Below are 19079 nucleotides of genomic sequence, written 5' to 3'. Positions count from 1 at the left end.
CTGTCTGGGGAGCCTGAAAACTATGGCTACATTTTAATCTTTGACATAAACTATAACAGTCATTATCTTTTGGTAAAATGAGAAAAATTACCACTGTTGATTAAACATACAAAATTCAAATTTTTTAGAGATTTAATACTTCAAAACTCTGGCTATCATCTTGGGTAATACAGTAATAATGAATCAAACTGACAAAAGCTTTTGAACTTGAGAAGTCCTGCATTTGTAACACCTCTCAAGATAAGCAAAGTCATGTACACCAAATGAGGTCAATGAACTTTCAACTACCACACATGACAGCTATTATGTCAAAGGTCATGAGAAAAGGATGATTATGGCCTTGACGTTTCCTACAACCTTCCTGTGTAAAATTCTTGGTTGATTAGGTACTGAAGATGCGACAGCTTGAAATTTCAGTAATACTTGTCACATGAATAGGTTGAATCAGTTCAGCTGCATAATTAAAAACACTTCACAATCGTTAATCAGTTTTACATGTAGCAAGGCTAGGCTAAGTATTGCTACAGAAGGCAGTAGTGAACAAATGTCTCACATGACTGTATAAATCATTATCTTTACTACATTGTACATTATAAAACTTTCATAAAATAAAAATGCTTTGGTCGGTGAAATTGAACACCACAACAGCACAAGCTGCCACTCACATTTTCACTTTTTAAAGTCTACAAAGATCTCAATAATTGATCAAAATAAAGCAATAATTTTTATTCTACAGAACAAAATAATTCAAACTGAATACTGATATGAAATTCAGAATGGTTTCCACAATCATGGCCATTCATCTCTTGTCATTTTAAGTTTAAGACTATTTTTGCATAATTTTGGTCCCCAAAAAACCCGGAAAAATACAACAGTCTACATAGTGATCTTCACCATCTCTGTCAACCAACCACAATTGTTACAAAAAACTATTGTTAGTAATAAACCAGGTCACTCCCTTCATTATCAATGACACTATCCTACCTATGAACATGAAACTACAGTTGGACTAAGAGTGAGGAACTTAAAAGTAAGGGTCACATGAATGAGTAATTCACGGATTTTGACACACTGAATACTACTGCCTGCACATGTTTTCAAAAATGATATTGCGGTAGTCGACAGTAGATATTGATTTTTATTTATCTTGTGAACTGATATCCTTTTTGGATGAATCATACACTTTTATGTCAACCATTTGAGTATTTCTAGCTAATCTGGTACAAAGTTCATTTCTCATTAGGATAGGTACACTTTAATTTGAATCATGGTACATGTAAGCAATGTTGTCAGGTTCACGAGATTCTGAAATTTGGATGTACTAGGTACTTATGAAACTCGTTGACAGTACGCAAATTTATCACTAAGGAAGTAAATAGTATCATTCAGTCACCAAGAACAGATACCTTCAACAAATATGGTGGTTTGAAAGGCAAATGTACAGTGTGTGCACTTCCCTGACATGAATAACCACGCCCCTTTAAATGACCCTAACCTCAAGATGATACAATTCTGTAACATTACAGTTGTGGTATTACTGTTGCTAGGTGCATACCGCAGCTGGGTAATCCTCGGCATCATCATTCACCATAAGCATTCCCTATTTGTCCTGTAAAAGGCTAAATTTTTTTTGTTCAGTTTGTCAAATTTAATTAGAGATTATATTCTGTTGAGCAGTCTTGTGACTTACACTTACAAACTCAAGGATATCCGCCTTCACAAATGGTGTGAAACTGATACCTCTGTCTGCGCTGGGAACCTGAATCATCACCTTCAGTGGGAGTACCGGTAGTCATGTTAATTTTCCCTAAAATGGTTGCGATAGTTCTATTAGTGATGTTGACACACATTTAGATTACTTGCTTCCATGTTAATTGTTTATAAAATATTTAGTAATTCAAAATACTCATACAAACACACAGAAATGGTCAGACGCCAGTTCCAATTTAGTTTTAATTATTACCAAGCCACTGCTACGGTATCTTATCAAAGTATGTAAAATAAAGTTACCAAGCTTTTATCTGTGACATTAAAAATATGGTATCACTTCTTAAAATGTATTCCCAACAGTACTATTATAGCAAAGCCTATTTCTGGTTAAGATGATGGATATGGACTACTTTACGAAGCAATACCGAGTGCTACAGGGCAACTCGTATTACAATATTGTGAGTTTCAATATGGTTGCAAAAGCAAAATAAAATACACTGAGCTAAATGCTGTTAAGTTATAGAGAAGCAGAATACACAATGAACACAGTTCGAAATTAGCACGAATATGATCAACAAATTGCTTTCGCTAACATATTACTGCTGTAGGGGCATTATAATTGAAAAAAATTCACTTTCAAAGCAAGAATGCCCTGCCAGATGTTCTGCTTCTGTATTTGGAATTTACTTTAGGTCAATGAATAATTTCTAAAATTAACCTACTGTTAAAAATTCAATGTGTGACTTATATTAAATACACAGAACACTTATTGTATGCAGTGGCTTTTACAGTGTTTGGAAACTAGTTACCGAGAGCTAGTTGAATGAAATGTTGGAAGATGATAAAAATTAATTTTTACATTGGCATAAACATAGATAGTGGAGGGAAAGATCTTTTGCTCAACTGTATATAGTTTAAAGTGGAGACCTTTATAAACAAGGTTTAGAAAACTTCATAGTACATAAAACTGCTATCGTGTGTCTGGTATGTAATTTAGTGTAGGGTAACTTAAAACAATCCCAAGCCATTAGAACAGAACTGATTTTGATTTGAAGACTTTGTATCCTAAAAATATTGACCGTGAACAACAAATCTGTTATCAGTAAAAATGATGGCATCATATCATTCTATTATGTACATGTAGGATGTGAGAACTATGTCATTAATATTGTCCTTGAAAAATTTTAAAGATCCTTCCCACATTTCAAATCCGAGTCCTCAGTAACAACAGGTTCATGAGCTTGAAGTAACTCTTGAAGAGTTTAGCCACTTGAGGAAAGCACACTATTGAGAACATGTGCTGATCACAGTATAGTGCTGAAAAGGTACAGTATTTGCATACTCATCATTCATGCACTTCAAGGTCACTAATGTTTTCATATGCCAACAGCCCCTAAGGTTCACTGAGTTTTTATTCATTTCTGCTCACTTTATGTATGTATTATATACATGTATATATACAAAGCCAGGTTACAAAGAGGTCCAATACTTTGGCTATAATGTCACTGATGCAAAAATGTAGCGTAGTACTATTAGAAGCATACCAATGCTGTGTCATCACAATTCAATGACCTTCAGGATATGCAGATCTTTTGATGTTAACACCAGGGAAAACGAGGTTTCTATCACACTTTCATAAACCATACTTTTTAAAGCCATATAATTATTGTGACATCCTATCCTCTATTATGTGTCAAGGAAATAACCATTAAATTAAAACAGCATAATTTAAACTAATACAATGGTCCCCATGACGTATAAACTCTTTCAGTACCTCCAGGTAACAAGTTTCTGAATACTAATACTGGTAGTAGACCCACCTGGAGGGCTTTACTGGACCAAGTGAAGAATAAATCTACTCCACAAATCAAAACTAACTTTTGTCTTCAGACGAGAAAGGCCACAAGTCTAGACCTGCCATTGTATGAAATAGGTGTTAAATGTAACTGAAAATATAGTACACATCCATGATCTAAACATGTATGAAGGATTTCATATTCCTGGCTTTCCTCAAATTTTCTGCACAAAGTTTCCATGTTGAACATGATGATGTGTAGTTTTAGTCCAAGTCACATTAATATCAGAGAAATGCTGTCTCTGCTGAATCATCAGAAAAGACAATCATTTATCTGTACAGGATGCAGACTATTAAAATTGACTGATACAATATTATCAAGAAAGTTAGAAACATTCACCAGAACCCTAAAAATTAGTAAAATGTATATTTTGCTCTCGTACGGATGGTGTCACATGGTGGATGGGGTCTTTTGTGTGCCAGTGTAATTGCCATTTGAAGTCAGAACTCAACATGTGTTTATCATTTGAACCTAATTTCTATGGCGCACATGAACGCTACACAAGTCCTTGAAAACCTGTCAGGTTGCCAACCCCGTTGATACAGAATGAGTTTTCAGTCCATTTGTGAACAACAAAACACACTGCAAAGAACAGTAAACAAGTTGTGACGGCGAATACCCTCCCCTTTTCAATATGACTGTCTTAACCCACCATCCCTTCAACAGACACAAGTCCTTTCTCTGAGTGAAAACAAATGACGTCTGGCACTAATTGTGAAAGATCATTAAGAAGGCTGTTAAATTCTTTTCATGCCATGATAATTGAATGCGCATGACTGCAAAGCAGGATACACAGTCCTAGTGAAAAGTCGACAATAACAGGTGAATATGTCAGCAGGGTATCAAAACTTGAGGTGTTTTAAGTAGAAGCTAACTAATTTAGCATGCAAATGTTTCGATGATACCCGGAGATGATAGTTACATCTATCGGCGAAGAGTCTGATTCAGACCCCCTCCCACTTTTTAAATGCTGATTAACAAAGAGTTCAATGCCCCTCAAAACGGAGATTTTGATATTTGTCACTCAATATTACGGTAGAGTTCGTCTGTCCCTCCACTTATCAGTTGCGAGTATACATAAACACGCTTATACGGCCTTATAATGTAAAAGTTGTTGAAATGACAATATTAAAACCCTCGTTGATCGGTTAGTCAGGCGTTTTCGTCCGATCAATCGCCACACAATTTTGGTTAAATGGTTGGTGATCCGCCAGAAATTTTGTGTGAAAAATGAATGTTACGGTAGTTAATGTGAACTACCAAATTTGTTGAACTAGGAATTGATCGTTATAATTACCTTCAGCAATCGTGTCGTCCACTGTGACTTGGTGTCGGCCCACCGTGAAAACACGGCCGACGAAACTCGACCCTGATGAAAAAAACTTCTTCATAACTAAAACGATTAACCACTTTCGGCACCTAAAATAATACTCGAAAAGAAAGTTTCAAAATTTCCTCATTACAAGTCTGTTCTGTTGACGGGACGCGCCTCTGCTGTATAAAATATGAGAATGAATCACAAGTAAAGTGCTGTACAAGAGTAAAATGGCGGAAATGTCCCACAATGCTTTGTTAAGATGAGATCACACAGGAAATGGCGATGTTTTTGCACTTTATGAAAAATAAAATGGTCTTTATGCAGGACATCATCGTCTTCTGACTTCAAGAACTTGCATTTTTTATTTTTTTACAAAAAATAAATAAATATAAATAAAAAACAACCTCATTCAAAACTCATATTTTGTGCTTACAGCTGACGTCTTGAGAAAAAGCCATACACGCGAGACCAGTAAACTCTCGCGATAATTCTTCTGAAATGGCGGAAGACAAAGCGAGGTAGGTTTGAATGATCACCAAAAGATTAATATTGGTTATTCAAATAACATTTCGAACTGTGCATGAAGGATTGTATTTCAGGTTAGCCATACATTGAAATTTCCTGACTATGTACCCTTATTTTACAAAATGCGTTGGCACGGCTTATTGTTTACAAACATTGATGTCAAGTGTGCTGTGAAGTGCACGCTTGCAACGAACAGATTGACACGATGCTGAAGTTATTTTCGTATTCGTTTTCGTATTCGTTTTCGTATTCGTATTCGTATTCGTATTGGAGTCACTGACAGAAATTGTTATTTGTAGTCCAGGTTTCAGGTATGAAACGTGCAATATACGATATTTACTGAGGTTTAAATATTGTGATAATTTGATTCGTAATTTCATCTGCCAAATTTGGTTAAATTTACATAAATTTGCATTTGTAGATTTTAAAGAATTTTGTTCACTTCATTTTATTTGAAAAAAAAAAATACTTAAAATCGGTTGGGATCTGGTAAGGCAGCATCTTCGCTTGCCAATATCTTATGACCGGGCAGCTGGATGCACCCCGAAATCAGGTGGTCAGTGCCAAGTGATGGGACTCGTGAGAGCGGATGCAAAGGAGCTGCCCTGGACTGTACCATTGTTTTGCGGGGAGGGCAGATTTTTGTGAGGCGCTGCAAAACGGGTGACTGTTGAAAGCTATGATGAACGGGGGACTTGTCTAGGACAACCATCTGAATAAAAAAATGTGAAAATTGTTATATCCGGTCATCCTTTTGGACTCACTTTAGAATGATCATATCCCTTTACAATTTGTATTTCAAGTATTTTACTTGATTTTGATATGGCTCTACGTAGACCTGAAATAAATTAAAATAACAATATAATACAATACTTTACAAAACTCAGGGAGTGCGGTAAGGCAAAAATTACAAAATTGCAAGTTACGACTAAGTTGTACGTGCTGCTACAGGGGAGAAAGTAAATCAATGACAATAGGTAGTTTATCTTTCAGAGTAAAGATGTGAGCAATATTATACATAAAACCGGACCGACCGATAATTCATGTATTACATTCAATCAGGGCTCAAAGTAGCGACCATTTTCAGTAGCATAGGCGACCAAATTTTATGAGATTGCGACTGAATTTTTTTCAAGACATTTCTCCATACCGTATACGTGATCAAATACAACATATATTCGCTCAGTGTTCACGGAGCATTGTCCTGAAAGGCCACGACCCCAAAATACGCATTGAATAAGCATAGCCGTTGAGCGGATTCACTCAAAGGTTTGAGCGCGTTCTCTCCTCTGCACAGCGCTGCCAATGTGTCTGCTGATGTTATCTTGAATGATCTGTCAAAATATCCCATGAATTCAATGATAAATTTTACTACAATCCAATCAAGTATCAGAAGCAGTTTTAGTGCTGTCACATCATTTCAAATGAACCAATCATAATCCCAGCATAAAATGTCATCAAAATATAGCTGACAAGGGAAAACAAGCAACCAGTAACTGCAACATGTTCATGCGTTCCCGTGCGTAATGAATATTTGCGTTAGTGGCATGTGACCGGCTAGACCATTTCCGGAAATCGTCCTTTGGAAAGCAGATCAAAGCATCGATTTCATCAAGCTTGGACTGGATTATCCTGTTTCATAAAGGTTTTTGTTTTCAGCTAGATCTAAATAGCAAGCAACTTTGTTGAAATATCATGGCAAATCTGCCGAGTAGCGACTGCAATTATGTAGAACCATGGAGGTAGTAGAGAACAGACCATGGATGGGACTGTGGCGATGACCTCAATGACCCGAGCGAGTTCGATACACGCCACAAGTACCGCTGCGATATCACAGCTAGGATTAAATGCGCATATACGTTTGAGTTTTGTTCTCTTGCCTACAAAATATCTATCGAAAGTTGATAGTTGCTGCATTTCTATTCAGAGTTGTTGTTGAAAAAAGTAGCTATCTACGGCTAGCGGCTTAATTTGTCCCCCAAAATAGTACTGCTGAAAGTTTTCGGAGTGACCTGCAGAACGGAGTTGTAGAGCGGGGCAAACTGCGTAACACTAAAACTGGATCGCACAGTAACAAATGACGGAAACCGATCGAGCCAGTTGCGACAGCTACTAGACTAGCTGAAGTCTATTTATCATAGAATACAGGTATTTCTCGATATTTCGCGATACAATTAATTTCCATGCATTCTGGTGTATCTTATCATAACGCAAGTTGATCAACATGTTCTGGCAATGACAGTTGACGCAAACGCAAGGAAAGAAAAAGAGATGGGCCGTACTGAAATAAGGACTCTGACAACAGCTCACACATTAATTTAATCTTTATTAGGGAAACAAATGTACCGATCGGGACATAGGCCTCTGATACCATTTAAGTCATCTCGTTTTCTTTTATGACGCTTTCCCACATCATATGAGATGATATTTTCTTTGCGACAGCAGTCTAAATATAGCATGTCATCGACTTAGGGGCATGCGATAACGTTGAGCGTTCACTGTCGTTATGACGATCACTTTCTCAGAGATATCAGTTTAACGTAGCTTGCGGGTAACGCGAATATTCGTACTGCGCATCGTATCTGCGCACGCGTACGAACGTTCTTTCTGCAAGCGTTCTTTCCGGAAGTGGTCTTTTTGTCGCGATATAGCATATAATTACTTTGAGGTGCGACTTTCAAATTTGGTTTGTCAAAAGAGTTCACACCAAGATAGCAAACTTTGTGTAACAGGCCCGTTTTAAGTGTGACAAATGTGGGATTATTTGCAGTATTTGAGTGAACTAAACTTTATTTCATACCTATTAAAACAAGTTTTGAATATCAAATTAAACAGGGATCTGTCGCTAGAGGGCGCTTCAGTGTAGCATTTTTTGTATTAAAAATGCCCATATCTTAAAAAATTGTGCGGTGACCCCCATTTTTTTCGTTTGATTCGCAATCCATATATTGTTGGGCTTAATTTACGAGAGTTTTAAGAAAACATAGATTTCAGATCATGACATTTGTAATGAAAATATCAAAATTTGGCCAAACTTTGCTCTTTTTATAAAAGCACTATTCATGGAAACGTTGCTATATTTTCTGATATTTTCAAAAGCAGATCACAAAACTAATACAATACAATACGGGGACATGTGTTGTATAAAATCTGTTAAATTGTTTTTACTATATTTCAGTTTTATTATTTAATAACACTAGATAATCGAATAATACAACATTTTAACCAATTTCAGCTAAATGTTTTCGCGGGACAACATAAAGGGCGCCATATCTCCAAAATTTGCATGGGGACCCCATCTTTTTTTCTCATTTTTTAACATTTCATCTCATCCTAGACATCTCCTGAAAGTTTCAGAAAAATCCTGATTAACGTCACTGTTACCCGCATTCCACCTTAACACAAGAAAATTACCTTTTAAGTTTACAACTCGTCAAATTGGGCGGGTCAGCTAAATTTCCATTATCGATACTAATGATGTCAACAGAATGTTTAAGTTGGTTGTTGTGATAAAGTTAATACGAAAACGAATACGAATACGAATACGAAAATGATGTTTGTTTAAAAAATCTTTCCTCCAAAGACTACTACTGGCCCACAGGCGCTAATAGCTTGGTAGTCTGCTAAATAGATCGATTTTCGGCTCGATCTATCGATCCCGTGGTCAGTATGCCCGCCACTGTAACCTAGTGAGTATTTTGGTTACAATGGCGCGCATATCGACTACGGGATCGACAGATCGAACCGAAAATCGATCTATTCAACAGACTACCCAGCTAAGGAGTGCCTGTGTACTGGCCGTTTGTTTTTAAAATCTCTCCTCTAATTATAGCAACGATATCTTTCAATCTAGGGCCTAAAAAGATTGGATCTTTTTCAACTTACATCCTCAAATATTGAAGTATTGATATATTGTCATATAAAAAGCACTTTAAGTTCTGTAAAGACAGAACTTTTATATAATACGTACGAAATTTGGACTAAAAATAAAAATTTTGTCAGTGACTCCAATACGAATACGAATACGAATACGAAAACGAATACGAAAACGAATACGAAAATAACTTCAGCATCATCAGATTGACGGCGCTGTACAGTGACAGTGTACACAAAACGTGCAAGTTGCAGCGAACTTACACGTGTAGTTGTAAACTCTTCCATAAAAACAGGTTCAGCGAGTGTCAGCCGTTTAAGTGTCGTTCCTATTATAGACACGTTTACAGTATTCATCTCGTCTGAATAATTGAGGCACCCCTCATGCAATACCTTTGCTGTACTACACAACTTGTAAATGACTCTCGCTTCCACAACTTCAACCACAACAGGTTGCTGCAGTTTCGTAGCCCACACTTTCCCTGGCGATTTCGGGTGGCGGAGAAAGGTGTCCCCAGCACGCAGAATCGCGAGGGAAAGTTGCGGAGAAGTAAAAGCTGCTAAAATACATGGCTTTTTACTGATTTGGCAGATGGGGTAGTGATACTATCTGGCAGGAAAAGGGATATATCATGGACGAAGGCTTGCTTCCATCTCCAATATATGTATCAAATGAAAAAATAAAGTCTGTGCTGTCGTTATGGTCGTGTGAAGATAAGAATGAACAGTGAAATTGATCCAAATGTTATCACACTTGTGTAATTGGTTTGTAAAGTTGTTCCAACACTTGCTGCAGTATCAGTACTTGTAATTAACTTGAGGCAAAGAACAGACGGATGATAGTGTTGTTTCACAGCAGGCTTCAGCTGTAATTGCTGAAGTAAAGCAATAAAACCTGTCGGCCGTAGGAACTGATTTAATAGTGTCTATGTGTGGGATAAATGTTTCCTACAACAAGTGTACACACACTTGTATTTCAGTAGTGGCCATGGCCGAGTATATATTCAAAGTCGAGTTCTCGTACTATTCCCAAACACGGATAGTGCCCGTCTTCATTTCTGAGGATGACTTACACAGCATGTCTTACGCTGATGACTTGCCAATGCCGGTCACCGCTGATATCTGTCGAAATGACTTTCCATCCACGTACATTTCGAGAACTTTCTCACATACTGCTTCTGGCGTATGTACACCTCTTTTCCCGTGGATCATGATTTCTTTTGCACAAAGAACTTCGTACAGTGCGAAGACAACAAGAGTCTAATGACAACTAGACACTGACTTGGCTGTGACACTCAGGGTGGCGGTAAGGAATGTAATATGATTCTGCATATGTGAAGTGCACCGCAAAGTGTACTCCCATGGTGTGTGTTTATTAGGGGTCCATAAAAGCTCTCTGATTTTCACCGCAATTATAACAAGTCAGTGCAACTTCTAAGGCAAGTTTTGAAACAACTTCACAAACCAATTACACAAGTGTGATAACATTTAGATCAATTTCACTGTCCATTCTTATCTTCACACAACAGTCGTTAATGTGATTGAGTTCTTTTTGTACTAGTTCAAGTGACATACAATTGGAAAGTACAAAACAGGAAGATGGTGAAAAAGTGGAAAAAATGGAAGTGGATCAACCGGCACCATCAAATGAACCAGCAGGGAGCAGTACTGAGGTAACAGCAACAACCACTTCAACAACAACGTCAGAAACAGCTATCACCACAACTACGGCTGCAGTAGCTGCCACTGCCGATGCAGTGACTGACAGTGTTTCAAGTGCTGCCAACGTGTCCACGTCTGAGACGGTTACATCAAGCACAGCAGAGACGACAGAGACTGTCACCACCGAAACAGCCCAAGATGTGACAACTACAGAAACTACGGCTGTTTCTTCATCAACAACGGAAACCTCAACAGTAACAACAGAACAAGAAGCACCATCAGTTCCAGCTACGTCATCATCATTGCCATGTGCATCTGAGAATGTAGCACCTACAAATAACCTAGAGGAACTGCAGAAGAAGTTACTCAATACCCAAGATGCAAATTATGGGTATGCAACCAACGTTACTCCTAGTGCAAGATCCGGGTTTGGATTTGTATTTATTTATGCAAATTATAAAAATATGCATTGTTTTGGTACTAAGATTTTATGGTAACTTGATTCCTTATCAAGGTGGGCAATTCATCTACCCGGCATCTTCCATTTTTTATGACATCAGTCTTTAATTCAGGAAAACTTTGGCAATACATCTACATAACAGTTACTTGTACCATTATGTACATTAGGCTCTACCAGTTCGTACTGTATTAGAAAGATCATGGGAGACCACTACCGTCAGATTTCTTCATTAGGATAATGAGAAATCTCCATGTCAAAAGTTTAAACGCAAAATGAGATTGGAAGGTTTTTAGATCAAATTGTCAAAAAAGTGTAATTTCACGTCAACCCAATAGCATCTTGTTGCTCCAGCGTTTTCTTTGAAATTGATCAAACTCACTCTTTCTTACATGCAGTGCCACAGAACAGCACTGCAAATATGCCCAACCACCGCTTTAATGCTCACAGTTTCACTTTACCAAACATGAATTGGCAGGTTTGGGAACTCCATTTAAAATTTGGTAGTCATCAAAATTGTTACAGAGGTTAGATCCCAGTGGTCCTTCAGACTATGTGGGTAGTCCATTTTTCACTCACCAGTTTGTCCAGTCAGTAGAAAGGCAAGCTAACCCAGAGTTCCATAGAGGATTTTGATTGATAGGCCACCCCTCCATTTATCAAGTAATCTATCCATATGCCAATGACCGTACAAAAGAATATAAACTCATAACAAATGTGTATGCAAGTTATACATTGTCACAGAAATTATTCCCTGTGTTTTTATTAGTTGTGGGGAATGTGGTAACCAGTTCATACGAAACAGTTGTCCCAGACCCCTTACCCCAGCTCACCTATTATTTGCCAGACCTTTCTACGTTGTAATTGAAAATGGAATTCTGCAAAATCAAATAATTGTAATGGATTACATGATTTCACCACTGTTTCTGATTTCGCAGGAGCTATGAACATACTCTAGATGGCATTGAAGTTCAGTGTGCCCATTGTTTTAAATGGTTTCCTGAAAGCAAGCTGGAGTGTGACCTAGGGTAGGTATATTCTCAATGTAATGTTCAGAAAACCAACGGAACACATCACTGCAGTTTTAGATGGCATGCTGTGAGTGAGATCAATACACCCTTTGCACCTGTCGCGAGGGGGCATGGAATGATGGGAAAATGCTAACCGGAAGTGCAGTAAAACTTACGACAACTCCTATACTTTAACACGGAAAGGTGTGATTTTCGAGCTAAAAATGTGAAATATGAAGTGCGCATTTATGCCACAACAAGAAAACACCTAGTGGTGCATGGGACTAGCTCTGGTAAGTGTTCGTGTGCATAGTTAGGACAGTAATATTTTATAACTGTAGATATCGGCGATTTTCGGCCTGCGAAGCAAGCGAGTTGTAGACATCCGATACGAGACATGCGAGAGCGGGTGATGTGTACTGTGTCATTCGGCCCTGCTGACAATAGCGCTGGTACGTTGACCATGTACATCCTGTACAGTGTTCTCCCCAGGATTTTGTTAAAAGAGGGCGAAGACGTGGTGCGAAGCACCACAAGGGACCGCGTCAGTGGTCGCGGGGGGAGGTCAGGAGGGGCGTGTCCCCCCTCCTGCCATTGGAGCTTTTGAAAAACAGAGATTAAATAGTGTTATTTGGTGGCATTTGGGGAGTATTTTTTCAGATTTTTTTCATATAAATCTCAAAGGAAAAGAAATCTAAGACAGTGTTCCATAACTTTTATTCCAGTTCACTGATTTCAATGAAGATTATATTTTTTGAAAACGAAAACATAGCGACAGACATACATTTATTCATCGATGTCAAAATTATCACCATAACACTTACGCTTATGTGTTCTCAGCCTGATACACGTACACGTCCGACCGAGTCTAACAATAGGTCGTTTTGCTTTTGGAAGGAATACACAAGCGAAATTCTAACCTCCTATAAAAACTTCAGAGTACTCTGCTGTCCTTGGTTACCCTCAAGTTCCTAGGCATGTTTATACAGCTAAGTCGGTTACCTAATGCACGGCCCCTATGGAGGGACTGACCGTGGCTAACGTTACGGCCTGTGCCATGCAAATATGGCTGCCATCAATCACCGTCCCTCCACCCACGAGGGAGGAGGGACGGTGCATCAATGAATGAGTTGCACATGGGCTTATGATCTCGGATGACATCACAAACTCGCGAGATTTGCAAGATCGATGAGAATTACGTTTGCAGCCTGCAGGATCGACGCTCAAGCTTGCATTTTGCTTGTAAATCACTGTCAACTTTTTTTCCCCGTACATTTTATTGTTTTATTTTTCAAAAAAATAAATCTTTTTCATTTCTGGCAAGGGGGCGCTCGGAATTTACAAGAGGGCGCCACGCCCCTGTTACCTTATTCAGGGAGAACACTGCTGTACCAAAGGGACCTGTAGTAGCACAGCGGAAAAAAAATTTCGCGAAAGTTTAATTTTTTCAAATATTTTAAAAATAAAATACAGCAATGAAATAAGTCAACATAGTATGAATTCTTTAAAATTTTGATGTTTTTACTCGTATTCCGTAGATTTTGACATGCTGGCTATGCTACATGTACACTGGTATACGTAGTACATAGCGCAGTGAAAGTCTACAACATCCGTCGTATGTTTTACCACACCTCCGGTTTGTATTTTCCCATAATTCCATGCCCCCTCGCGATTGGCGCAAAGGGTGTATTATAAATGGTGAGTCATGATCTCAAATGTCTATTTCTACATGTATATATGTAACACATAAACTGTTCAAAGACAAGTAGTCAACCTTACATATGTAACCCTCCCCTAAAGCTACCTTTCTTGCATCATTGGCACATGTCTTCAGCACAGAGGACACTGTAGTCCATACATGCCCAGATCTGAAAACTTTCAACAGGATGATCCAGTTTCCCTTTTGTATTATGAGATGAAATGATAGAGAACTTACTTCTTTTTTTCCTTGTTGAGATTTTATATATTTCCAAAATATTAGAAGTTCAACTTCAAAACTACCGTAGCGGTAGCAGAAAAAAAGAATTGATTTTTTGAAAGTGAAAATCATACTCAGACCATTGCTTGCCATTGAACAAGCTACTATCAAATCAAATACAGCATGTGAAAGATAGCTTGACTAACAAGTTCATCTTAATTTAGCCTACTTTTGTTGGAATTCCATCTTTTTAGTCCCCGCGGATGAAGTCCGGTGGGACTTATAGATTTGGTCCCGTCCATGTGTCCGTCATCAACAGTTTCTCAGACACTGCTAAACCAATTTTGTTCAAACTTGGCACAAAGGCATAGCACTATTACCTACAGATGCACGTTGATTTATTTTGTGATACGATCCAATATGGGCGCGAGGCGGCCATTTTGTTGCAATTTTTCATGTCTTTTGACCATACTCAGACATCCTTGAGCATATTCTGCTCAAACTTGGCACAAAGGCATAACACTATGGCCTACATATGCATTTAAAATTATTTTGCGATATGATCCTATATGGCCGACAGGCGGCAATTTTTTTGCAATTTGTTCATGTCTTTGAACCATAACTCAAACATCCTAGAACCGATTCTGTTCAAACTTGGCACAAAGGCAAAGCACTATGGCATACATATGCATGTATCAATTAAGCTTGCGATAGGATCCAATATGGCTGCAGAACTGCCATTTTGTTGGAATTTCGCATGTCTTGAAGCGAAATTCAAAGGTCATTACACCCATTTTGTCCAAACTTGGCACAAAGATCAAGCACTATGGCATACATATACATGTCAATTTACTTCGTGACATGTTCCAATATGGCTGCCAGCTTGTTATTTTTTTCCAATATCGCTGCCAGATGGTCATTTTTGGATTTTTTCATGTCTTTGAGGCTTAGTCATATGCAAATATTCCTTAACCAATGTTGTTGAGACTTGGTACAAAGATAAAGTACGGTACTATGGCATACATATGCATGTCTACTAATTTTGTGCTATGATCCATATGGTCAATAGACAGCCATTTGATTTCAATTTTGGTGCTTTTTTTATGTCTTTGAAACAAAAACATAGGTCACTGTCTCTCGATGGACTGATTTTGTTCAAACGTGATACGAAGATAAAATACTATGGCTGCATTCTTGTGCACATTAATTTGTTTCATTATATGATCCGAAATGGCTGATTACAACAACATACTCGATCCCATACCATTTCGAAAATTCCACCAAACCATGTGTATAGTATGTGCCACCATGACACTGGAGGCAGATTACTTTATTATGCAAGTCACAGGCCTGATGCACCCGTTGCATCAATGTCATTCCACAGCTAACCTAGACCACAGCTACCTACATGTAGACACCAAAGATTATAACAAAATGGACAAGCGGGGACTGTGTCATCAACGATGACTTGTTGATATAAATTTTAATCCCTCCAGAAAAAAAAGGTTCACACTGCCTGTTAGACCTAGAAATTGTTGCTTTTTCTTCTTTGTACCATTGTCAACATACATTTCATGTTTATGTTATCTTGCTTTCCCCTACAGAAAGTGTGTACCATTCATGACCAACTACGTCTTCTACTGTAGATTTTGTAGTGTCAGTAGAGCGGAAATCTTTTCCAAGAAGCAAGCCAGTAAGTTTTATTCATTTTCATTGAAGGTAAATGTGTTCAAGTCACTGCACATTTCTGGCTGAAAACTGAGAGTGTATATTTGTACAATGTAGTTCACTGTTCTGTCTTTGTCAATTAGAAGAAATTGCAGGATCATGAGACAAACAGGCAACTGTTGGAAGTATTCATTATTTCCTTGAGCTTCTGCAAGCAAAATATAAGTTGTTTACTTTGTGAATGTGTACGTTTCCTTGATATAGTGTGTAATGATAAGGCATGAAGCACTCAATCGTTGAAAATTATATGATATCATGTTACTAAATATTCTGTGAGGTTGTTTACAGAGTGCATGAAAGATCTGGCCATTCAGAGATAAGTGAGATTTTAAAGAGCCAGTGTTACAAACAAAAAACATTGTTGCATAAACATGGGCCGTGAGAATGTGTGTTGATGCTTTGCTGTGAACGGTTTAGCATGCAAGCCTGGTAGAGGGTCACAGGGGCCATAGCATATCATGTTATTTTGAGCAGGCCACATTGCAGTGTGCGGTCATAGTCTGCCACAACATAAAGATGCTTTCAGAGTTTGAATCAGGTTACACATGGGACAGTCATTGTGATTGTTGACAAGGGCATGTACTCCAATAGTCAAAAGTGTTACATCTTAAAGTTATGCTATAACTCATAAAGTCAAAAGTAGTTGTATGTTTATTGCAAGTCATGGTGTTACATTTCATTTTCACCTGATACAAAATTTGTAAAAATATATGCATGTGTGAAATGTGTTTCTTTATACCAAAGTTATTCAGTCTCTGCCGTTGGTCTAGAATTTGTTATGTGTAGCAAACACACATGCAACCTTCCAAAAATTAGACAAGTGTGCATGTGTTCACATGGTTCTATGGATTGTTTAGTTACAATTTCATCATATATTTATCATGTTTTGTTCTGCCATTTATAATAACCAGCAATGTTAACATGAAAAACAGTAGATTTGACAAGAGAGCCTGAGACCTTCTACAAGATTTACCCCTTTCTAAGTAAATAATTTTTGACAATTATGCTTTTTCAAGGGTTCAAAATCATTTTCTTCTGCTTCCAAAGTGTAACTAAAACACTGACCAACTACTCTTATGTATTGTTGCGTATGATCACTCTACACACCAAGCCACTCAACATGCATTTTGCATTTTCTTATTCTCTCCCTGAATTTTAAAATACAGTATTTGCCTTATCAATTGATTGCATTATGTACAATATACAATGCTATCGTTGATATTATGAATTTTAAATTTCAATGATAACATTCATATTCACACACATGATCACACACAAGCTGTGTTAGCATGTTTCGTACAATGTATTTCAGCACTGCATCAAAAGTCACAGTTCGTACAGCTTTGAATAAAACCTTCAAAGCATGGGTAGCACAATGCATAGTTTGTCTGTCCTACTGAATTTTTCCATCCTTCACGTAGGTTTTAGTCAGATGTGTCAAACAGCCATTGCAAATCTGATGGTTCAGCACAGGAACGACAACCCTCCAAAGATACTGTTCTCCAAAGACAAAGAAATCATTCCATTCCTAGAGAAAAACTGGGAAATTTTAACCACAATGCCCAGAAGAGTCAGGCAAACATGGCACATTACAATGGTCAGAACTATGGTAAGATAATTGTAAAATATCCCACTGTTTTGAAACAGGTTTTGAAGCTTACAAAGAAAATAACGGTAATATCCAGAAAGTTGTGGTAACTTTGAAAGTGTATATCCAGAAAGTTGTGGTAACTTTGAAAGTGTTGTTTTGTTCGGAAAAAGTTCCCTTTGTCAAGTTCTACTTTTGGAGCAAAGTGATAACATCGTTCAATTGTTACCAAATCAGTGCCAAACTTTTCTTTGCTTCGGCATTGCTGCTTTTGTAATTCTGTTATTCGATTGGATGTGAACAAACAGTATCCATAAAAGTGGTGTAATTTGGTTTTCGAGTATTTAACAAGGTGGACTTTGCTAAACGACTGAAGTTGTGATTGTGAATGGTACTGCAGGCGTGAGCAGAATAGTGCTCAGTGCATCTGTTATATCTGTGTAATATATTTATGTCTTGTAAGTTCATAACAGTAATACAGGCAAATACAAACAAAAATGGCTAGCACTATGAATATGTTTATTATTTATTAAATAAGTTTATGATCTGACGTTTTCTTCTTTCAGACCAAGGATAGTGATATTTTTGTATGCAAGGAGAGACCGGTTGATGTTAACGATGAAAGTGACTATCCTCTGTTTGGTTTAGTGGATCAGGTAATGCTTGTATTTCGGTGTTACCATCTTTTAATTAGGAATATATATGGTCTTTGAATTAGGAACATATATGGTCTTTGAATCCTGTTGACGTTTCTGTTTAATATGATTGCATCAATATTACCAATAGGAACCTGGTGAAAGTACTTGGGAACCACACACACACACATACCGGTTTGTGGTAAAAGCGTCTGGGCAATTTAGCTTCTAGAAACACTGTATTTGCAATATTGAAAATGAAGATGTTTAATCAAATTTTATATATACTTGTATTTGTATTTTTAAATCCCAGGGATTAAGTTTGCTTTAGGTGACATGAAGATAATGCATTGCTAATTATCTTTTCTTTTCCAATGAAAGTGAAGTGTAGTGTATGTACTTTCAGACAAATCTGATTAACGGCCGCCTTTGTCTTATTTTTGGACATTGTAAGAGATGCTAGTAAAGTAGTATGATGCAAGGATTTCAAGACTATCAAAATACAGTACAGTTTGTAAGTGAAAGTTTGAGGGAGAATGACTAAATTGTTTGTTCAGATTTTGTGAAGTCGTATTACAGTTGGATATTATCAAATTTGCTGGTCAAAGATTCAAAATTATTGCCTACTCAGAATGAAGTGTTCCTCCAAGGGTTTCAATATTTTTAGCTCATATTTGGTTTTATATATAAATACCAAAAAGAGCTTATATGATGAGTCTAAGTGGCGTCTGTGTCTGTATATTTGTGGGTATGTGCGGATGTATGTCCGTCACACACAAAGGCTCCCATACCGCCAAAG

The 19079-nt window shown here is 37.6% G+C and overlaps 2 protein-coding genes across 7 annotated transcripts in view; one reads left to right on the top strand and one right to left on the bottom strand.

Moving 5' to 3' along the window:
• LOC139122788 (AP2-associated protein kinase 1-like) overlaps positions 1–5122 on the bottom strand; it is a 51992-nt gene extending 46870 nt beyond the window's left edge. For all 6 annotated transcript variants that reach the window (XM_070688512.1, XM_070688511.1, XM_070688509.1 and 3 more), the window contains exon 1: positions 4864–5122. In XM_070688512.1, the coding sequence (XP_070544613.1) occupies positions 4864–4957 (94 nt within the window). In that variant the 5' untranslated portion in view covers positions 4958–5122. The remainder of the gene's footprint in view (positions 1–4863) is intronic.
• Positions 5123–5306: 184 nt separating this feature from the next.
• LOC139122789 (set1/Ash2 histone methyltransferase complex subunit ASH2-like) overlaps positions 5307–19079 on the top strand; it is a 30116-nt gene continuing 16343 nt past the window's right edge. Inside the window, exons 1-6 of the mRNA XM_070688515.1 lie at positions 5307–5402; positions 10844–11335; positions 12340–12429; positions 15934–16022; positions 17479–17666; positions 18212–18301. Coding sequence (XP_070544616.1) covers positions 5383–5402; positions 10844–11335; positions 12340–12429; positions 15934–16022; positions 17479–17666; positions 18212–18301 — 969 coding nt within the window. The 5' untranslated portion in view covers positions 5307–5382. The remainder of the gene's footprint in view (positions 5403–10843; positions 11336–12339; positions 12430–15933; positions 16023–17478; positions 17667–18211; positions 18302–19079) is intronic.

This window comes from Ptychodera flava, chromosome 22 (assembly GCF_041260155.1).
Source record: "Ptychodera flava strain L36383 chromosome 22, AS_Pfla_20210202, whole genome shotgun sequence".
Classification (NCBI taxonomy): domain Eukaryota; kingdom Metazoa; phylum Hemichordata; class Enteropneusta; family Ptychoderidae; genus Ptychodera; species Ptychodera flava.
Note: the sequence above shows the minus strand (reverse complement) of the source record. Positions and strands in the feature narration are given on the sequence as shown.